This window comes from Protomyctophum bolini, assembly GCF_963924005.1.
Source record: "Protomyctophum bolini genome assembly, chromosome: 4".
NCBI classification, from domain to species: domain Eukaryota; kingdom Metazoa; phylum Chordata; class Actinopteri; order Myctophiformes; family Myctophidae; genus Protomyctophum; species Protomyctophum bolini.
Genome location: NC_137865.1, coordinates 49,475,289 through 49,495,771, shown reverse-complemented (window position 1 = coordinate 49,495,771; position 20,483 = coordinate 49,475,289). Strand labels below are relative to the sequence as shown.

At 46.0% G+C, this 20,483-nt stretch overlaps 1 protein-coding gene across 6 annotated transcripts in view; it reads right to left on the bottom strand.

Annotated features, from left to right (window-relative positions):
* Positions 1-767: 767 nt before the first annotated feature.
* Positions 768-20,483, bottom strand: part of bcl2l13 (BCL2 like 13) — a 45,434-nt gene continuing 25,718 nt past the window's right edge. Inside the window, exons 7-9 of one of the 6 annotated variants that reach the window (XR_013963963.1) lie at positions 2,092-3,641; positions 2,042-2,061; positions 768-1,931 (exon numbers count right to left, since the gene is read on the bottom strand). Coding sequence is in view for 1 of the 6 variants with exons in the window: in XM_080761930.1 (XP_080618056.1) it covers positions 2,553-3,641 (1,089 nt within the window). In the remaining 5 variants the exon portion in view is untranslated. Of the gene's footprint in view, positions 3,642-20,483 lie in introns of all 6 variants that reach the window. The other 5 variants (XR_013963961.1, XR_013963962.1, XR_013963964.1 and 2 more) reach the window with 5 other exon arrangements.

Genomic DNA, 20,483 nt, shown 5'->3' with positions numbered 1-20,483 from the left:
TAATTCCCTAAATGTAAAGATAAAATATTTTTAGCAATGACACCAATCGTATACCTTTTCTGCCACATGTATTTAAGCTTGCCTTTTCATACCATCTAAAACGGATTCAAAATATCCACCAGTTAACGTCCTGTAGTTTTCATATCTGGAAATAAAGTAACGTCACAGTTCCGGTGGATATAATATATATATAATCTGTTTTTAAGTCCCCTTTTCTTTGTCAAGTTGCTGGTCCAATACAACTTACAAAGTTGAATTTCACAGTCTAAAACACTTCTGGGGTCATTTTCTCATCTACTCAGTCTTTTGTGTGCACCTCAGACAGTCTTTATGTGTATTGGTTCAACAGTTGAGGCCCATTCATAGTCTGGATTTTCGGTGGTGAGGTGACCACCGCTCCGGTGGTGAGGTGACCACCGCTCCGGTGGTGAGGTGACCACCGGTCCGGTGGTGAGGTGACCACCACTCCGGTGGTGAGGTGACCACCGGTCCGGTGGTGAGGTGACCACCGCTCCGGTGGTGGTGACCACCGCTCCGGTGGTGAGGTGACCACCGCTCCGGTGGTGAGGTGACCACCGCTCCGGTGGTGAGGAGACCACCGGTCCGGTGGTGAGGTGACCACCGGTCCGGTGGTGAGGTGACCACCGGTCCGGTGGTGAGGTGACCACCGGTCCGGTGGTGAGGTGACCACCGCTCCGGTGGTGAGCTGACCACCGCTCCGGTGGTGAGCTGACCACCGAAACTCCAGACTATGAATGAGCCTTTAGACAGATATAATGAATTTGATCAAACATTCCCCCTCCCACATAAGACTCCATGTTAGACTCATTGAAAACACAGGTCCCTGGTTCTAGTAACTGAATCTAATCATCAGATTACCGGTAGTTATTTTATTTAGTCATCATGGATTTAATGTATTAACTCACAGGACTGTCTCGAGAGATTATATTAAACTAAATACTGAATCGAGAGCCTTGAAAACTGTCTGAGCTGAAGTGAAGTGTTTTAAAGTGAAATTACCCTTAATTAAGCAACGACCACTACGAGTGTTGAGCTTTACCTTCAGACAAAACCCAGCCCACAAATGTTATAGCACACGCAGCTCGATTTTCACATTTTATTTTCTTGAGTGCATTCATTCATTAAAATGAATGAATGCCCCCAGCCCCCTCCCCAACAATAAACAGAGAGAGGGGGGGGGAGTGAATAACCAACAAAACAGCAAAACAAGTTGAGAAACGGAGGAAAAAAACATGGAAGTCCAGAAGAAAACATGGAAGTACAGAAGAGCACAGTTTTCACGCTGGTCTGTGCTTCTTGTACCTGGTGGGTCATTGTGAAGGTAGCTAGGCAGCGATGCAGCCCTGATGTCCAGCAGTGAAGCCTGGGAAATGATGAGGTCTCTGAGGGACCTGAGGGGACATGAGGGGACATGAGGGGTAACAAGACAACTCACCCCGTTTCTGTTTTCCTCCCAGAATGTTCCCCCAGTGAGGGGTTGGTGGGAGAGGCTGGACAGCAGACGGCTGGACTTTGAATTTCTCCAACTATAAACTTTCATGACAGCAGACAGCCTTAAAGTACAAATATAATTTATGAAAAGCTACTACAGTGAAGTCTGTTCACAGAAGTTGTTGTAGGATTATGTGGGGATTATCTGACGAGGTACCATTTGAGTGGGCAAAACCTTACTTACATATATGATATACTAAATAATACTAAATTGTTTATAGGGTCAATATAAGTAAAATAATATAGCCTTTTCCACAGGAGTATCTTTTTTATATTTTTCCAAAAAGAATACAAACAGCCAATAGCATATTACAAAGTTATCCCCCTCACTGGTGAAAATTCCGGGAGGAAAGACAGGCAAGCACCGGGGTGAGTTGTCCAGTATTCATCTAAGGGGACCTGAGGGGAACTGAGGGGACCTCAGGGGGTCTAAGGGGACCTGAGGGGACCTCAGGGGGTCTAAGGGGACCTGAGGGGACCTGAGGGGACCTCAGGGGGTCTAAGGGGACCTGAGGGGACCTCAGGGGACCTGAGGGGAACTGAGGGGACCTCAGGGGGTCTAAGGGGACCTGAGGGGACCTCAGGGGACCTGAGGGGAACTGAGGGGACCTCAGGGGGTCTAAGGGGACCTGAGGGGACCTCAGGGGGTCTAAGGTGACCTGAGGGGACCTGAGGGGACCTCAGGGGGTCTAAGGGGACCTGAGGGGACCTCAGGGGGTCTGAGGGGACCTGAGGAGGTGAATTCACAGTCGAGACATTCAAAAACATTGCAGGTAGAAATGCGCCCGATTGACGACGATCAACAAAAACATGAACAATTTACTATGAGCAACTTTGTCATGTCCGATCTGATAGAAGGTGGTTGCACACAAGAGACGCGTTTTTCGGAAAAACCGACGGGAGAAAAACGACCGCTAAAAAATCATAAAAACGCGCTCGGTGTGCAGCAGGAAGGGACCTTAAAGACTGGTCTTCACGCCGACGCCCTGCAGCGTCGCATCCTCCCCTGAGGCCAGAGTAACTGTGCTATTCTTCTCCTTCTACTTCCTGCGGTAGGTCAGGGCGCCGTAGATGGCCAAAGCGGCGAGCGCCACCATGGCGGCGCCTCCGTACAGCAGCACGGGGAGCTCCGCCTCTCCCGGCTCGGGCTCCGTCTGAACGGCGGCCTCGGCCTCGGCCGCGGGGGGCTCCTCCTCGGAGCAGGGGCCCGCCAGCAGGGCCACGGCCTCGGGCTCCTGTAGCGGGGGAGGAGGGGCCGCGGCCTCGGGCTCCGGCTCCGGCTGGGATGTGGTCTGGGGTTCTACCGCCAGTGCTGCGGCCGGGGGGTCGGACTCGTCCTCCTTGGCTGGAGACGGCGGCGCCGGTGCCTGGACCGGTTCTGGGGCGGCGGCGGGCTGTGGCTCAGGGTCCGGTTCTAGCGCCAGAACAGGTGCCGCCGGAGGTTCTGGCTCCTCGGGAGCAGCAGCTTCAGTGGGAGGAAGAGGCCCTGGTTCTGGTTCCGAGGAGGCGGCAGTGAGAGACGGCTCCGGGGACGAGCTCACCGCGGGGGGCGGCACGTCCACCATGACCACGGACTCCTCCAACGACACCAGGGAGGCCGGGTCGGAGGACGGCGCCACCAGAGGCGGCGGCGTGGGGGAGGCGTGGTCTCTACTAAACTCCGCCCTGAGCTCGGCCAGGTCGCTCTCCGTGCCCAGGACGCTCATCATGCTCTCCTGGAGCCCGGGCTCCTCCTCCTCCTCCGCGGCACCGCCCTCGGCCTCCAGGAGCTCCTCGCGCTCCACGTGAACGATGTCCGAGTTGGACGAGTTGTTCTCGCTGCGCTCCTCGGCCATCAGCGCCACGCCCTCCATGCTGTCCAGGCTCTTCACGTCCTCGGGGTGGTCCATGATGCCCACCTGCGCCCAGGACTCGTGGCCGGCCAGAGACGCGGGCAGGCTCTCCGTCTGCCAGGAGCCGTGCAGGAGGGAGAGGGAGCCGTCGACGGTGTCTGCGCAGAGCAGCGAGGAGGGCGGGCTGGGCTGCTGCTCGCCTCCTCCTCCCGACAGGATGTAGATGTCGTTGCTGTCCTCGGCTATCAGCGGCGCCTGGTGGTCCTCCTCTTCCTCCTCCAGGTGAAACACTGCACCCTGGTGGACAGTAAGTAAGTAAGTAAGTAAGTACATTTTATTTGTAAAAGCACCTTTCAAGACAAAGGGCTGTATTTTGCGTGTCTTAAGTACCAGGTCTTATTCCCTAACTTGAGTAAACTAAAGACCTGGAGGTGTGGTCAATGCTCTTTGGCTATTCTGAGTGGCCAAAGAGCATTGACCACGCCTCCAGGTCTTTAGTTTACTCAAGTTAGGGAATAAGACCTGGTACTTAAGACACGCAAAATACAGCCCAAAGTCTCAAGGTGCTGAACAGAACACGGAACAAGCAATCAACAGGTTAAAAAACAAACAGGAAAAACATAGCACAAAAAAGTAAAGAGACAATAAAAAATGTAACGAAGAATAAACAAGAAAATGGAAATGTAGGCATGTGAAATGGTGAACTATAGAGACAGAATCACAAAAACATAGGTATGTAAAATAAATGGGGTAATAAGAGCTACATGGGAAAATAAATACGGAATAAATGTGTCTTCAACTGTCTACTGACAGGAGACAGCACTGCGATGTTAGCAACGTTATCTAATCTTTATTGTGAGGACGTTAAAACTCTGGATTGACTCAGTAGAAATAGAAAGTGTGGGAGAACAAATTATTGGGAGTAATCGTTGACAATAAACTAAATTGGAAACCTCATATAAAGTGTATAAAATATCGAAATCTATTGAAATACTGCACAAAACTAAACATATCCTGGACCAGAAGTCATTATATATCCTGTACTGCTCATTCATAACTCCATATTGTTTTTATTATTTTAATTTAATGGACAAAAGGGTAGACTTAATAGGCCTAGGCTTCAGTCTATATACCCTTTTTTCCCCAGAATAAGAATAAGAAAAAATACTGATGAACTAAGAATGTTTTGTATGAAGAAAAAAACGAACTAATAAACTAAACTAAACTAAACAAATGAGATGAGATGAGATGAGATATACTTAATTAACCCCTGAGGGGAAATTGAAGCGTTTTACAACAGCATAATGTAAAGCAAAGCTTTTGCACACCTACAAACGACAGGTGCGTAGGAGAGGGTACGGCTAAGGAAAAACAACCGCACACTGTCTTCAAATGCAGTGACCAGTTTATTTACAGGGAAATAGCAACGTTTGGGCCTATGCGGCCTTGATCAGGCTATCTTTATCAACAGCATAGTAATAGCTAAATTATAACATACATTTAGCTTAAAACACAAAAAGGGGTTCCCGCCCAGAATGTGTTAAAAGTCTGCCATCTTCATTTCAATTAAAAAACATAAATCTCTCTCACACCCACAATCCAAGGGGATGTGTACTGTACTGTGCTGTGTACTGTACTGTACTGTACTGTACTGTGTGAGCTTTGTGTGTCTAGCTAGCATCGATAGAGACACCATGACATTGTTAAATTGTGATATTATCAAATGAAATGTATCTAACCAACGACTTAGTCTAAACTAAGTATATGCACCCCAGCAGGGGAACTAAAGCTTGGTTGGAATTACATACGAGTCAGTTCCGTCACAGACACGGTCGGTCAGGACAGGTTGCCCTGAGGTGGCCTGTCATTAGAGTGGAGGCGTTGTTTGTTTGTTTCAGGACAGAGTGTGTAGGACGGCAGACACTCTGACAGGACACAGAGTGTAGGACACAGACACTCTGACAGGACACAGAGTGTAGGACACAGACACTCTGACAGGACACAGAGTGTAGGACAGCAGACACTCTGACAGGACACAGAGTGTAGGACAGAGACACTCTAACAGGACACAGAGTGTAGGACACAGACACTCTGACAGGACACAGTGTAGGACAGCAGACACTCTGACAGGACACAGAGTGTAGGACAGCAGACACTCTGACAGGACACAGAGTGTAGGACACAGACACTCTGACAGGACACAGAGTGTAGGACACAGACACTCTGACAGGACACAGAGTAGGACACAGACACTCTGACAGGACACAGAGTGTAGGACACAGACACTCTGACAGGACACAGAGTGTAGGACACAGACACTCTGACAGGACACAGAGTGTAGGACAGCAGACACTCTGACAGGACACAGAGTGTAGGACAGCAGACACTCTGACAGGACACAGAGTAGGACAGCAGACACTCTGACAGGACACAGAGTAGGACACAGACACTCTAACAGGACACAGAGTGTAGGACAGCAGACACTCTGACAGGACACATAGTGTAGGACAGCAGACACTCTGACAGGACACAGAGTGTAGGACAGCAGACACTCTGACAGGACACAGAGTGTAGGACAGCAGACACTCTGACAGGACACAGAGTAGGACACAGACACTCTGACAGGACACAGTGTAGGACAGCAGACACTCTGACAGGACACAGAGTGTAGGACAGCAGACACTCTGACAGGACACACAGTGTAGGACACAGACACTCTGACAGGACACAGAGTAGGACACAGACACTCTGACAGGACACAGAGTAGGACAGCAGACACTCTGACAGGACACAGAGTAGGACACAGACACTCTAACAGGACACAGAGTAGGACACAGACACTCTGACAGGACACAGAGTGTAGGACAGCAGACACTCTGACAGGACACAGAGTGTAGGACAGCAGACACTCTGACAGGACACAGAGTGTAGGACAGCAGACACTCTGACAGGACACAGAGTGAAGGACACAGACACTCTGACAGGACACAGAGTAGGACAGCAGACACTCTGACAGGACACAGAGTGAAGGACACAGACACTCTGACAGGACACAGAGTAGGACAGCAGACACTCTGACAGGACACAGAGTGAAGGACACAGACACTCTGACAGGACACAGAGTAGGACACAGACACTCTGACAGGACACAGAGTAGGACACAGACACTCTGACAGGACACAGAGTAGGACACAGACACTCTGACAGGACACAGAGTAGGACACAGACACTCTGACAGGACACAGAGTGTAGGACAGCAGACACTCTGACAGGACACAGAGTGTAGGACAGCAGACACTCTGACAGGACACAGAGTAGGACACAGACACTCTGACAGGACACAGAGTGTAGGACAGCAGACACTCTGACAGGACACAGAGTGTAGGACAGCAGACACTCTGACAGGACACAGAGTACGACAGCAGACACTCTAACAGGACACAGAGTAGGACACAGACACTCTGACAGGACACAGAGTGAAGGACACAGACACTCTGACAGGACACAGAGTGTAGGACAGCAGACACTCTGACAGGACACAGAGTAGGACAGCAGACACTCTGACAGGACACAGAGTGAAGGACACAGACACTCTGACAGGACACAGAGTAGGACACAGACACTCTGACAGGACACAGAGTAGGACACAGACACTCTGACAGGACACAGAGTAGGACACAGACACTCTGACAGGACACAGAGTGTAGGACAGCAGACACTCTGACAGGACACAGAGTGTAGGACAGCAGACACTCTGACAGGACACAGAGTAGGACACAGACACTCTGACAGGACACAGAGTGTAGGACAGCAGACACTCTGACAGGACACAGAGTGTAGGACAGCAGACACTCTGACAGGACACAGAGTACGACAGCAGACACTCTAACAGGACACAGAGTAGGACACAGACACTCTGACAGGACACAGAGTGAAGGACACAGACACTCTGACAGGACACAGAGTGAAGGACACAGACACTCTGACAGGACACAGAGTGTAGGACGGCAGACACAGGCAGGGAGGACGGATCTATTAAAAAGTCTGTCCTGATGAAGGTCTAATCGACCCAAACGTCGACCTAATAAAGAGCAACATTTTAACAAGTGTCTGACAGCGTGCTGGACGACCTTTTTAGTTTTTTTAAAGATACCCTTTTTAATGTATGCCTATGCTCCATTGCCCTACACACCTGTCACTAGCCTTCTGAGGTGTGCATCGGCCTTTTGCTAAAAAAAAAAAGGGTGGTTCATTCATTCATACATTGGGAGGTGAAGCGGCGAACAGTCGACGCCAGCGTCCTCACTTCCCACATTCACACACCGACGGTGGCGAGCTCACACCGACCGACTCATTGGAGGCAGTGTAGGGTTCAGTGTCTTGCCCAAGGACACTTCAATGTAGGGTTCAGTGTCTTGCCCAAGGACACAGTCGCCCATAAACAACTGTGTGTCATCATGACAAACTGCCATGAAAAAGTGGTAACATTTGTTAATCTACTTACTAGTACAGCGCAGGCACACAACAACGCATTGCACAGATATGATATTTTTGCGCTAATTGGGAAAAAATGTGGAACAATTTTCGCTTATAATGACAAAGACATGGTAAATGGTACAAGTATAAACCCTTGCTTTGAATAATGACTGAAGATAAATGGTTGAAGAATGGTTCAATTAAAAAGATAATTTGCATGAAAAGAAAATCCATCTTTGAACTAGTGTCACGTGTTTACACTAAGAGAATGTCCTTATAAGGGCAGGGGACAATGACGACTTAAATGGAAGCGTGCAGGTCAGGAGATTAAATACGTCACCCATTTGAACCCTACATTCAATTTCACCTTAAGCTGATTTTCATGTGGGCTAAGTGCTTTCCATTAGATTTGTAACAAATAAAACCCTAACCCTGGCTCTCAGGATACAGGAAAGGAAAGGAAAGGTACTATGTTTACCCAGGGTAACTGGACTAAGGAAAGGAAAGGTACTATGTTTACCCTGCAGGGTAACTGGACTAAGCTCAAGAACTTGTTTACAGCCAGGCCCTGCTCATAGAACATGGTAGGGGTTCAATGCCTTGTCCAAGGTGGTAATTTTAACGTGCCGGTCCGGGGATACGAACTATAGCGACCTTCCGATATCAAGACCGCTCCGCAAACCGTTCGGCCACCGCTGCCTCCAGTTGTGGTTGTGGTTGGTGAAAAACACTCCTTGGACTAAATGTGGCCATAGCCACTTTACCCAAATGTCCCCAACATGTGCCATCCATCCTCATCACATTTGTGATGACGGCTATGGCCGTTTTTTTAGCCCAAGGAGTGTTTTTTTTGTGCAAAACGAATGCGTGAAATGGATTCAGAATCATGAAAACCCCCTAGTTTCACACGTCACATGCTACTTAAAGCATAATGACATTTAGAAAAAAACATTACCTTATATAAATAGGTCGTCAATGGTGGCATATTGGATTAAGGCAAATTGAGGGTATTAGCAGTGAGCAGATTATAGGGTAGATTTGTTTTATACTGCAGTGGCTAGTAGACCTAATGTGCTGTCAGAATCAGGTAAGAAACAAAATAATGCAATTTCGTCCCAACCTCAGCCATTTAATTATTGGACTACACACTCTGGGGGAGCCCACAGGGTTCGAACTGGGAACCTTGTGGTTTCCATCTGGTAAGGAGAGGGAGGGAGGGAGGGGCGGGGGGAGAGAGAGAGAGAGAGAGAGAGAGAGAGAGAGAGAGAGAGAGAGAGAGAGAGAGAGCTCCTATAACAGGATAGACAAGTGAAAGCACACCTTGTGAACACAAGTCGGTTCAGGTTCTCACTTTGAGTCCGATTGAATTATTTATTTAGGATTAGGATTTAGGGAGCACACCCTGAGGAGCTGCTCCCTCCAACTCTCCACCAGTGTTGCCATGTCTGCTTATTATAAGCGACGTGGGGGCTTGCAGGTTGTGGTTTGTTGCGCTTGTTTCTTAAACCATTTTGACCCGACGAAAAAAGTGTCTTCTATCTAAATCATGACAGTTTTCTGATATACCTCATGTTTCTATATCAGTGGTTCTCAATATTTCATGTCAAGGACCCCAGAAATTATGTATGTAATTGGCCACTGACCCCCCCCCCCATCTGAAAATATGTTGTTCCAGGGACCCCCCCCAGAAGCAAAGATTTGAGTTAAAAACGTTCGCGCTGAAAGAATATATATTCAAAGATTTTAGTTAAAAACGTTCGCTCTGAAAGATTTGCGTCACATTTTCACGATTTTTCAAAAATAGCAGATCTACAAGCTTGTAGCTTGGCTATTTGTAAATATCTGATGCTCGTGTGGCCTAGTTGCTTCTTTTGGGCTCGTTTTCAGAGACCTAGTTGCTTATTTTGTGGTTTTATTTCACAGAATATGTCAACACTGCTCTCCAACACTCGCCCCCAAGACGAACACACCCAACAGCAAACCAGTGGCATTCCTGCCCTAGGAAGGTCCTTGACTCATCCTTACAGGGCAACGGTGTACCGTACGTACACACACAGGTCATAATAGTAACAGTGGTCCACTCCCCTCCCTGGATATCGTTTGTACTTACTCTGACTCACACAATCATTAACACTGTGCTGTTTTATAATCTAGACAGAAAAATGTCAACATAAGTAAGTAGCCTTGCCGAGCCATGAGGCCCATAGGGGCAGGAGCCTATCTCCTGTTTCTGTAGCCATGAGGCAGCTTGAAGTACAAGTACACCCCCTGGACATGACGCTAGTATGTCGCAGGGACTTACCCCCCCCCAATCCAACCCAGTGTCAAGCAGGGAGACACTGGGTCCCATTTTATAGAGTCTTTGGTATGACCCGGCCGGGAATCGAACCTCGACCTCCCAGTCTCAGGGCGGACACTCTAACCACAAGGCCACTGAGCTGGTTGTCAACATAATGTCTACTCATAGGGGCCACAGCCCAACAAGACTCCTCAAGTATATAAGCTTAGTTCTAAAAGTATAAACCTATGCTACTTGCAAAACAACACATCACTGAAGAAACAAGACTATGAGGTCTGAAACACCCAGTAGTTTTATAGATCTAGTTTTGTGTGTGTTGGGCAGACCGACATTGTCATCCTCAAATCCTAGAGGAGATATAAATACAGAAATATTATATATAAAAGTTTAGCAAATCCTTAACCCATTCAGAACGGGAATCCCTTTTGATGTTTTAAGCATTATGTTATACTTTAGCTATTGAAAAATAGCAGATCTATAAGCTCATAGCGTGGCACTGCTATTTTTGCTTCGCTTCTAGGAGGGGGGGTTCCCTGGAACAACATATTTTTCAGATGGGGGTCGGCGGCCAATTACATATAATGTTTGGGGTCCTTGACATGAAATATTGAGAACCACTGATACAGAAATATTAGGTTTTTCAGAAAATTGTCATGATTTGTCAAGACATTTTTTTTAATTTCGACGTCAGGCCTAAATGGGTTAAAGGAGTAGTTCACCCCCCAAAAAATGACCAGTGAAGTCACTCAACAGAGTCTCCTTCTGGCTTAGGAATGTGACAAACAAACCCTGTGAATTCTAGGCTTCATGGGGCGTGTAATTGATAGAAAATCGGACATTTTTTTTGGGTCAACGATTCCTTTAAGTCCCCAAAAGCTCTGCATGACTATCATTAGTATACGTGTTACTCTGAAGCTTTAGAAAGTGTGACTTTGACACACATGGTGGACATTCTGCACCTCCACGCCAATCTAGACACTTTATCCTTCATTCTGCACCTCCACGCCAATCTAGACACTTTATCCTTCATTCTGCACCTCCACGCCAATCTAGACACTTTATCCTTCATTCTGCACCTCCACGCCAATCTAGACACTTTATCCTTCATTCTGCACCTCCACGCCAATCTAGACACTTTATCCTTCATTCTGCACCTCCACGCCAATCTAGACACTTTATCCTTCATTCTGCACCTCCACGCCAATCTAGACACTTTATCCTTCATTCTGCACCTCCACGCCAATCTAGACACTTTATCCTTCAAGCAACGCAATTACAGTATGTTGAAAACAAGAGAGCGACTCTTTACACTTTAGAGAATTTCAATGACAACGTACGGTAGGGCCGTCGTCGTCCGAGCAAAAGTTCTTCGTCGTCTATCAGTCGCAGACATTTTGTCGACTAACCGATTAGTATTTATTCAGTAGTATTGTTTGTTTATTTATTTTCTTAGGGTGTTTTATTGCATAATTATGATACTGGCTCAGATGTACAACATGCTGGCTCAGATCTACAAGCTCATAGCTTGTAGATCTGCTATTTACGACTGACATATTAGAAACATAGCTTTTTCAGAAAAGTGTCAGGATGTAGAAGACATTTTTAGAATCTGATCTCAGGTCAGAACGGGTTGACTGCGGACCTACTGTGGATAATGCGTGGCGTCAGTGCGCATACTGCATAGACATGTGAACCCATACTCTTGTGCGTAAAGTTAGTCTGACAGCTACACCGGCGCCACACGCCACATGGATGTGAGAATCATGCATTTCCTCACCTATTGCGACACCCCCCCCCCCCCCCCCCCTACCACGTGTGTTTGTTCATTGCGACGAAACATGACGAAACGTGACGGTCGTATTGTTTCAGAGCTATGATGATAAGACATCATAATGTTTATAAGAGGATATATTGTAGACATGCCGTAGTTTGCTCTCTGTTTCATGATCGTGGTCATGGAGAGGAGATAGAGAGAGATAGAGAGAGAGAGAGAGAGAGAGAGAGAGAGGGAGAGGGAGGTGTGAATGAAATGGCATCAAATAGCTGTGTTTGGTGAGAATAAAGTGCAGTGGGTGATGTCCAGTCGTGCACCACCGTGCACACGGCACATCTATCTCCTGTTTAGGTAGTTAGTTAGTTAGTTAGTTTATTTTTTATCTCAGTCATGTACAATACAGTTGAACATTCAGAATGAGGGTTACACACAATTACAGTTCGACTGAAAAGGTTTGGGCTGAAGGCGAAGCTTATTATGCCCACCTTATTAATGATTCAAATAATAAAAGGGGAAAAAAATAACAGAAAAAAACAAGAACAATAGCATAATGGGAAAACTGATTCTCTGTAGAGTTGTGCTTCTTATATACCAATGTTGTACATATTTGGCTTATACTGTATGCCTTATACTAGTTACGCCCACATACATTTAGCTTTTTTAAATCGTGCTTATATAATATTTGAAGTGGTTGCTTCAAATATAGTGTATATTTTTGTGTTTATTTTTACTGCATAAAGGGCGCAGCCCTGACTGCATGCATTCCGTTGTCACTGTGCCTTGTCGACCATGTCACCTTAGAAATATTGCACGAATCAGAGCCTATTTGTCCTTGGACGATGCAAAAACGCTAATCCACGCCTTTGTTTTTTCTCGGCTTGACTACTGCAATGCACTTTTTTCAGGACTGCCTAAGAAAACAACTGACAGACTACAACTTGTCCAAAATGCAGCAGCCAGAGTTTTAACTAGAACTAAGATGAGAGAACATATTACTCCAGTTTTGGCATCACTGCACTGGCTTCCGGTTGTTTTTAGGATTGATTTTAAAATTATTTTACTTGTCTAAAAAGCTCTCAATGGTCTCGCACCTTCCTACCTACATGACTGCCTACCTAAATATGTCCCAAACCGCCCCCTAAGGTCTTCCTCTGCTGGCCTGCTCGCTTTTCCAAAAGAAATGGCAACTAAAAAATACGGGGAAGCAGCTTTTTGCTTCTACGGGCCGTCGGCATGGAACAAACTCCGACTGTACCTTCGACAGGCAGCCTCTGTAGACATTTTTAAAGCTCAGCTTAAGACCCACTTCTACAACATTGCTTTTAATTGATCTTTTATTTTTTATTTTTGTTATTCATGTCCTCACTGTATTGCATTACTGCTTGTTCTTAATGTTGTTGCCTTACTTTTCTTTTATCCTCCATTTCTCTGTAAAGCACTTTGAGCTGCATTTCATGTCATGAAAGGTGCTATACAAATAAAGTTTTATTATTATTATTATTATGTGTGGACTTGAACGCTGTTCCCGAATATGTCCTTATGGCCTACAGTACATTATAACGTGACATTTACCAACTATAGACCTCAAAAACAGCCTCTCTACAAGCTCACAACAACTGGCTGCGGACGAGACACTTCTATAGGTCTGACTCTATTATTATTTTCTGACTTGCCAGATCAATGATAAAAGTGTCTTATCATTGGGTGTAATTATGAATCAGAATCATATTTTTTAAATTATATGAAGAGAGAAGATGGAGTGTCAAGATTTGGAGATTCACGCACATAGCGTATTAGCGTGACACGACTGACAGACAATGCAATCCACTTCCACTCACAATGTAGGTGGCTTTTAAAATGCGGTACTTATTCATTTCCTTCATTAAAAAATATATATGATAGGCCTATGTATTTGGCACCTCATAAGTATAAATCAAATACCCTACAATGGAAACCTGCTACTGCAGTGATTTTCTCCTGTGTTCAATGCGTTTGTGTGTGTGGACACATATCTTTGTCGTATATATGGGCAGGGATCTTTTTTCTTTTGAAAATGAAAATATCCGTTTTGCAACAAAAAAAAAAAATCCATATAGGTGTAGCCCAGGCCTATAAGCCCCAAACAGACTGATGAATTGATTGCTCTTACTACAAGAGGAAAGTGCTGAATGGAAATGTAAAGGTTATATTTTGAGTTACAACAAGGCTACATACAGTAAATCATCTTCTCCAGCATGGTAACACAAAGACAAGCAGGCCTGCACTTTGGCCCCTTCGGAGGCTATACCACCACTAAGCTACTCTGCACGTGTGTATATAGATGATTTAACAACATGTTTAATGCACAGGCAGGGGCTCATCTTTAGATAATCAGCCCTTATGCAACCACTGTTCTGTTCCTAGTAGTCACACATTGACAGAGGTCACCCTGCTAAGCAGAGCCTCGGCAGAACGACATGACATGACAGAAATCTAATAAGCCTCTCTGTGCTCAGACTGAATGACCTGCTCAGTGTTCAGACAGAAGCGTCCGCCACTGAGAATCAATGGAAAGGTCACAAGACCATGTTGTACTACAATGGTTCTTGTTTAGTAAAATAATCAAATCGGGGGGGGGGGGGGGGGGACATTTTAAAATGTTATTTTTTTCTTTTCGTTTTCTGAAAGCTTTGACCACCGAGCTTTTCAAAATACCAATAAACTAGACACAACCTCACAATGCATCGCATTGTTGCGCCGTTTATATACCTATTCAAGTGTGTGTTGATTCATAAATAAATGCACTTCACGAATACTCAATCGACAAGGTCTATCGATAGAATAATCACAGAGAAAGTAATCGACTGCAGAGTGTGTGTGCGTGGCTCAGCAGAATGTGAGAAACAGCGGCCTAACCTCCAATTAGTGTTCCAGGCCTAGAGCCACTTCATAACAGCAACTTCATTAGCAAAGAACAATGAAAAGTAGGTGATGACATTAAAAGGTCTGCAATTCATATGCAGTCAAATTCAGAACATTAAAATTAAAATGACCTCTGCACTAGAGGTGGACATGAGGGTCTCTGCGGCAGCCTCCCCGAGGTAAATGGTCTCGTGTGTGTATATATGACAGCCTCCATCATCATTATAACCACCATTAACCACAGCAAGCGTTTAGTGAACATAGCCCATCAATAACTGTGACAATAGCCCATCAATAACTGAACTACAAGTGGGCTCTTGACTCGTTGCGTTGTGCCCCCGTTGAGAGCTTGTAGATCGCTTGCTTTCTTTTCTTTTCTACCTTTGATAGTTTCAAGTGGAGAATGACAGGAGGGAGGGGGGGAGAGAGAGAGAGAGAGAGAGAGAGAGAGAGAGAGAGAGAGAGAGAGAGAGAGAGAGAGAGAGAGAGAGAGAGAGAGAGAGAGAGAGAGAGAGAGAGAGAGAGAGAGAGAGAGAGAGAGAGAGAGAGAGAGAGAGAGAGAGAGAGAGAGAGAGAGAGGGGAGAGACATGCAGAAAAGGTCGTCATGAACGTGACTCGAACACATGACTCGCTTATAGCCTGGCTATTCTTAAGAGAATACATTTGTGTGTGGAGGTGAAAAAGGAGCAGACTTTGTATTGATCCCTGGGGATCAATGAACCACAGTACATAGTGTAGGAGGGCTTCAAGTGGTTAATGTACTGCCAGACTGATATACGTAGATAATTAAGAAATATTACACGTTTAACGTGATTATTGCCACGACAGTGATGCGGTCAGGAACGAGACGGAGTCGAGTCCCGCAAGCGTCACTGAAGTGGCAATAATCACGTTAACCCACACCCTCGAGTGTAATATTGCAATTCCACCAGTTACCCTTAAAACTAAGAAAATCGCTGAAAGAATATATATTTTTTAATGACAGATGTAGTCACTATACGACCACAAATGTCCCAATAAACTAGCTAGCCTAGCCACCGAGTTTGCTATAGCGCTCTGGGAGAACAGAGCGGCTGAATTCTTTGTTTTGATTAGGTGGTGAACGGTGCTGGTTTAACCACCGGCTATAGAAGGCTGTTTCAACCAATCCGATTGCTTCCTCGAAACGACCTGTGGTAGAATATATAATAACAGCGAGATGAAACAGGGATATAAACGTCCTGCCGTCACAGAGCAGCCAGCACTCAGTTACTGCCAGTCAGTGGCGTCTCTACAATAATAAGGCGAGGACAGGTGTCCGTCCGCCTGTCCAAATCCATTTCTGATTGTGCGCAGGGGGGACGACGACAATGAACACATCTCTGTCATTCCTGGGAACGCCACTGCTGCACAGTTACAGCTTTCCTTATGCAAGCTTATACCAAGAAAAGTACACTACTATATTTTATAACCAAAACGTCAGTGGACAGTCGGGACACCCTTTCTAATGAGCACAGCTACGGTGTCATTCTACACCACCATGTGCTTCTGGTTTGCGATAGAGGGTAACATGTAGCTGCTTATCCAATATCCAGGGCTGGGTAAAGCCAAAGCAGCCGTTCCAACAGAGACGTCCCTTTCCTTTCCCTGCATGACCCACATTATTAGCTCTGCCTGACGGGGGGATACCCAGGGCCAGCATGTACATATAATCCCCCATCCATCCATCCATCCATCCATCCCCCCATCTGGTCCTCGCTCTGCACCGTGACCTCCTCCCCAGCTGGGCATGCCTAGAAAACACAAGCCTCCCTGGGGGGGGGGGGGGAGGAGACCAGGAGGCGTCCAGACCACCAGAACTGGCTCCTTTCTACTCGGCTTTTCGCTCCTATGCCACCAAAATCTGGAACGCCCTACCAACAGTCATTAAGACATGTAAATCCCTTGACTCCTTCAAAACCGCTCTTAAAGGGCACCTATATACGGACGGCTGCAATTCGAAACTGGCCTCTGTAAAATCTGAATCCCCCCCCCCCCCCCCCCCTTTTTGCTTCCTTTATGATGAATTCCTGTTCTGTTCTTTAACTATATAGAAGTGTCTTATTTGTACGTCTCTAAATGTTTTGATAATTGAACAAGGTGGACCCTGTTGTAAACAAGTGTAATGCTTAATTGGGTCGTCCACTCACAGTTAACAGTCTTTGTATTTTGTGTAGTTTGTGCTTGAAATGTACTGTAATTCTGCAAACTGTTAATAAATATTTCAATCAATCAATCAATCAATCAAACCCTGAAGAGAGATGCCAGAGAAGCCATGTGGGTGGCGTGTATCCCCCCCCCCCGTGGTGCCGTGGGTCAGTGACGTGTATCCCCCCCGTGGGTCAGTGACGTGGGGACGCAACGCCACTGCTGGCCAGATGACGCTTCTTACATAACGGAGCCATTACTGTCACTCAGCACGCTTCAGCGCAGTCGATACACGGCCTGACATGACACCGGTTTTCGGAGCCCTCCCAAGCAGCACCATGTGGTTATTATTTTGTCTGAATGTATGTCTGCACTTAACAGTAAATATCTTACACATCATACGAGTAAGACGCGCAAACGTGGGAAGCGAACGCAGCTCGTACATATTTGGGTTTTGGACGTATAGCTGCTTTGGGGACTCCTTATATGGTGCCCCTTTTGTGCCCATATATGGAGCTGAGTGGACCTGGCCCCTTTTGTGCCCATATATGGAGCTGAGTGATTGGTGATGCAACACACTCCATATTTGGATAGCAGGACAGACACACAGACACACAGACAGACAGACAGACACACACACAGACAGACATGATCTGCTAGGTCTCATAGTAAGTGCTCACTGCGTTCGCAATCATACTATAATTCAGTCAATGTCTGTCTGTGTGTCAGAAACACCGCCGTATCTCCTCACCCCCCGCACCAATCCACTTTTCACACAGGCATTGACCATAATAATATGGAGGTCTTAACGAAGCCCCTTTTCCAATTTAACAAATTATAATTAATAATGTAATAAACGGGTAAGGGTTAGTTTTATGAATTTGCAACTCAAGAGTGTACCTTTACTGTATTCATTACTCTGTAAAGCACTCTGCATTCCCTCTCGGTATGAAATAATGTGTTTTACTGAACATAAAGGAGCAGTGATGGACAGTAAACTAATAAACTGTACCTACAGTAAATAAAAAAAGTTTAGTATTTTTTATTTTGTTCTGCTTTTTTAGAACGAGAGTTAAAAAATAAGTTAAACTCTGGGCCTGCGGTACATTGCTACGCTCATGACCTTCCTGACGTCAGGAAGGTCATGGATGTCAAGTCATCCATGTTCATTAGTTCATGACCTTCCTGACACAAGGACGTCAATTCATCCTTGTTCATTTAGCTTCTAGGACATTTTGCCAAGGTCACTTCCTGGACCCAGGAGTAAAATGAAGCAAAGATTTTAGTTAAAAACTTTCGCTTTCAAAGAATATATATATATATATATATATATATATATATATATATATATATATATATATTCAAAGATGTGTGCCACATTTTTACGACTTTTCAAAAAGATTCTGTAGCAGGTATTAACCAGATAAAGAGAACATTTGTCAAACGTTTGAGATGGCTAGAAAAAATGAAATAGGACCTATAGGATAAGCATAGGAAATAGGATACGTCTTTAAACAGTTCCTCATTTTGCTAACTAAGGACCCCCTGGAACCCCCCCCCCCCCCCCCTGAGGACCCCCTGGAACCCCCCCAAGGACTCCTGTTGGTCCACCATACCCCACTTGGAGAAACTAAGCTAGGTCAAATATAACGACTGCACTGAGAAGGTGTGTGTGTGTGTGTGTGTGTGTGTGTGTGTGCGCGTGCGTGCGTGCGCGTGTGCATGCGTGTGCGCGCTCACGAAAACACTTCAGTGTTACGTAACTCCAGAGCATAAAAAGATGTTTGATGCCTACTTTTGTCATTTCAATGTAGGCCATTTCCGTTGATTGCTCCCCCCCGCCCCCCCCTTACCAACCTACCCCCCCCTCCCTCCCCCCACCCATGCTGGATTCATGAGACAGTGGCTTTGTTGTCGCCAAGTGAAGTGAACGCTAACATTGTGTCATCAAATTATCGTACTACGTCGTTGTAACTGACAAAAGGCCCCATTATCAGGACGACCCGACCCCATCAGTGAGTGAGATTGCATTGCGTGTGCGTGTAAGCGTGTGCGTGTGTGTGTGTGTGTGTGTGCTTATGAGGGCCAGAATGACACCACAGTCTGAAGTACAGCAGAGGACAGGACACACTGTCCTACGATGCAAAAGTGTCCATTTACAAAACGAACGTATTGCTTATTGTCATTTTGACAAAAAAAAGGTGAGCGAAAATTAAGGCTGTCCTGTCCACTGTATTTACAATGTTGCAGTGCTGTACTATTTAGAATAAAAGTATTCTGCACTGTAATCTGTTGTACTATTTAGAATAAAAGTATCTTGCACTGTAATCTGTGTGCTGAATGCTTGGATGTGGCTGTGGCTATGGAGGTGAAACCAGAAACCAGTCAGGTTAGATTAGTCACGCACTTCGTCGAGTGCAGACGATGAAATTAGATCTCAAGGGTTCTTTCCTGCGGCCCACATGAAGTCCATCACATCACAGCCTCTCCTGAGAGGCTGTGATGGACTCCGCAAAGACACAGATCAATGCTCCAACTCTATCCCTGTCTGAGCACATGCACTGTATACGACACCACACACACACACACACACACACACACACACACACACATCACCGTAAAACAACAGACTAACTACGTATGCCCTATTCAAAAGATTCTCAAAAAATAGTCGATCTACAAGCTCACAAGCTTGAAAAGACCTGCTATTTTTTCATGCCAGCTCTGCTATTCCGTTTTGCCCCTTGCCCAAAATAAGGACACCAGATTAAGAAGGGGTTAACACATTTAGACCTGAGGACGATTCTACAAATTAATGCCTTCTAAATCCTGACAGTTTTCTGAAAAACCCATGTCAGTGGTCCTTGACATTGTCATGTCAAGGACCCCCAAAATGACATGTAATTGGCCGCCGACCCCTATCTGAAAATATGTAGTTCCAGGGACCCCCGCCCCAGAAGCAAAGATTTTGAGTTAAAAACGTTCACTCTGAAAGAATATATATTCAAAGCTTTGCGCCACATTTTCACGATTTTTTCAAAAATAGCAGATCTACAACCCAGAAGGGTTTAAGAAGACGTCCTACCTGTCCTGAACGTGGCTTATGCAAAGCCCCCGTGTTTCCAAAGGTCCAGCAGATAAAGACGGGGAGGTGGGAGAGGAGAGGCTTTAGGGTTAGGGGGCCAGAGAGGAGAAGTGTTCTCCTGCAGTGCAGGCAGGCCAGCTGTCAAAACTAATATGAGATTTCCCCCGAGCTGCACAGGACATCTCACACTGTCCCCGCCCCCTTCTCCCTCTCTCTCTCCCTCCCTCCCTCCCTCCCTCCCTCCCTCTCTTCCTTCCTCCCTCCCTCCCTCCCTCCCTCCTTCCTAAGCAGCACCAGAGCCTTAGATATAGACAGTCAAATGCCGGCTCTCCTACACATAGACTTCTATATATTTTTTATCCCACGATTTTGTAACCCATTTTTCACCCCTGTGTCAATCATCTAATGTGATCCTGGGCTCTACACACCCTCCACCA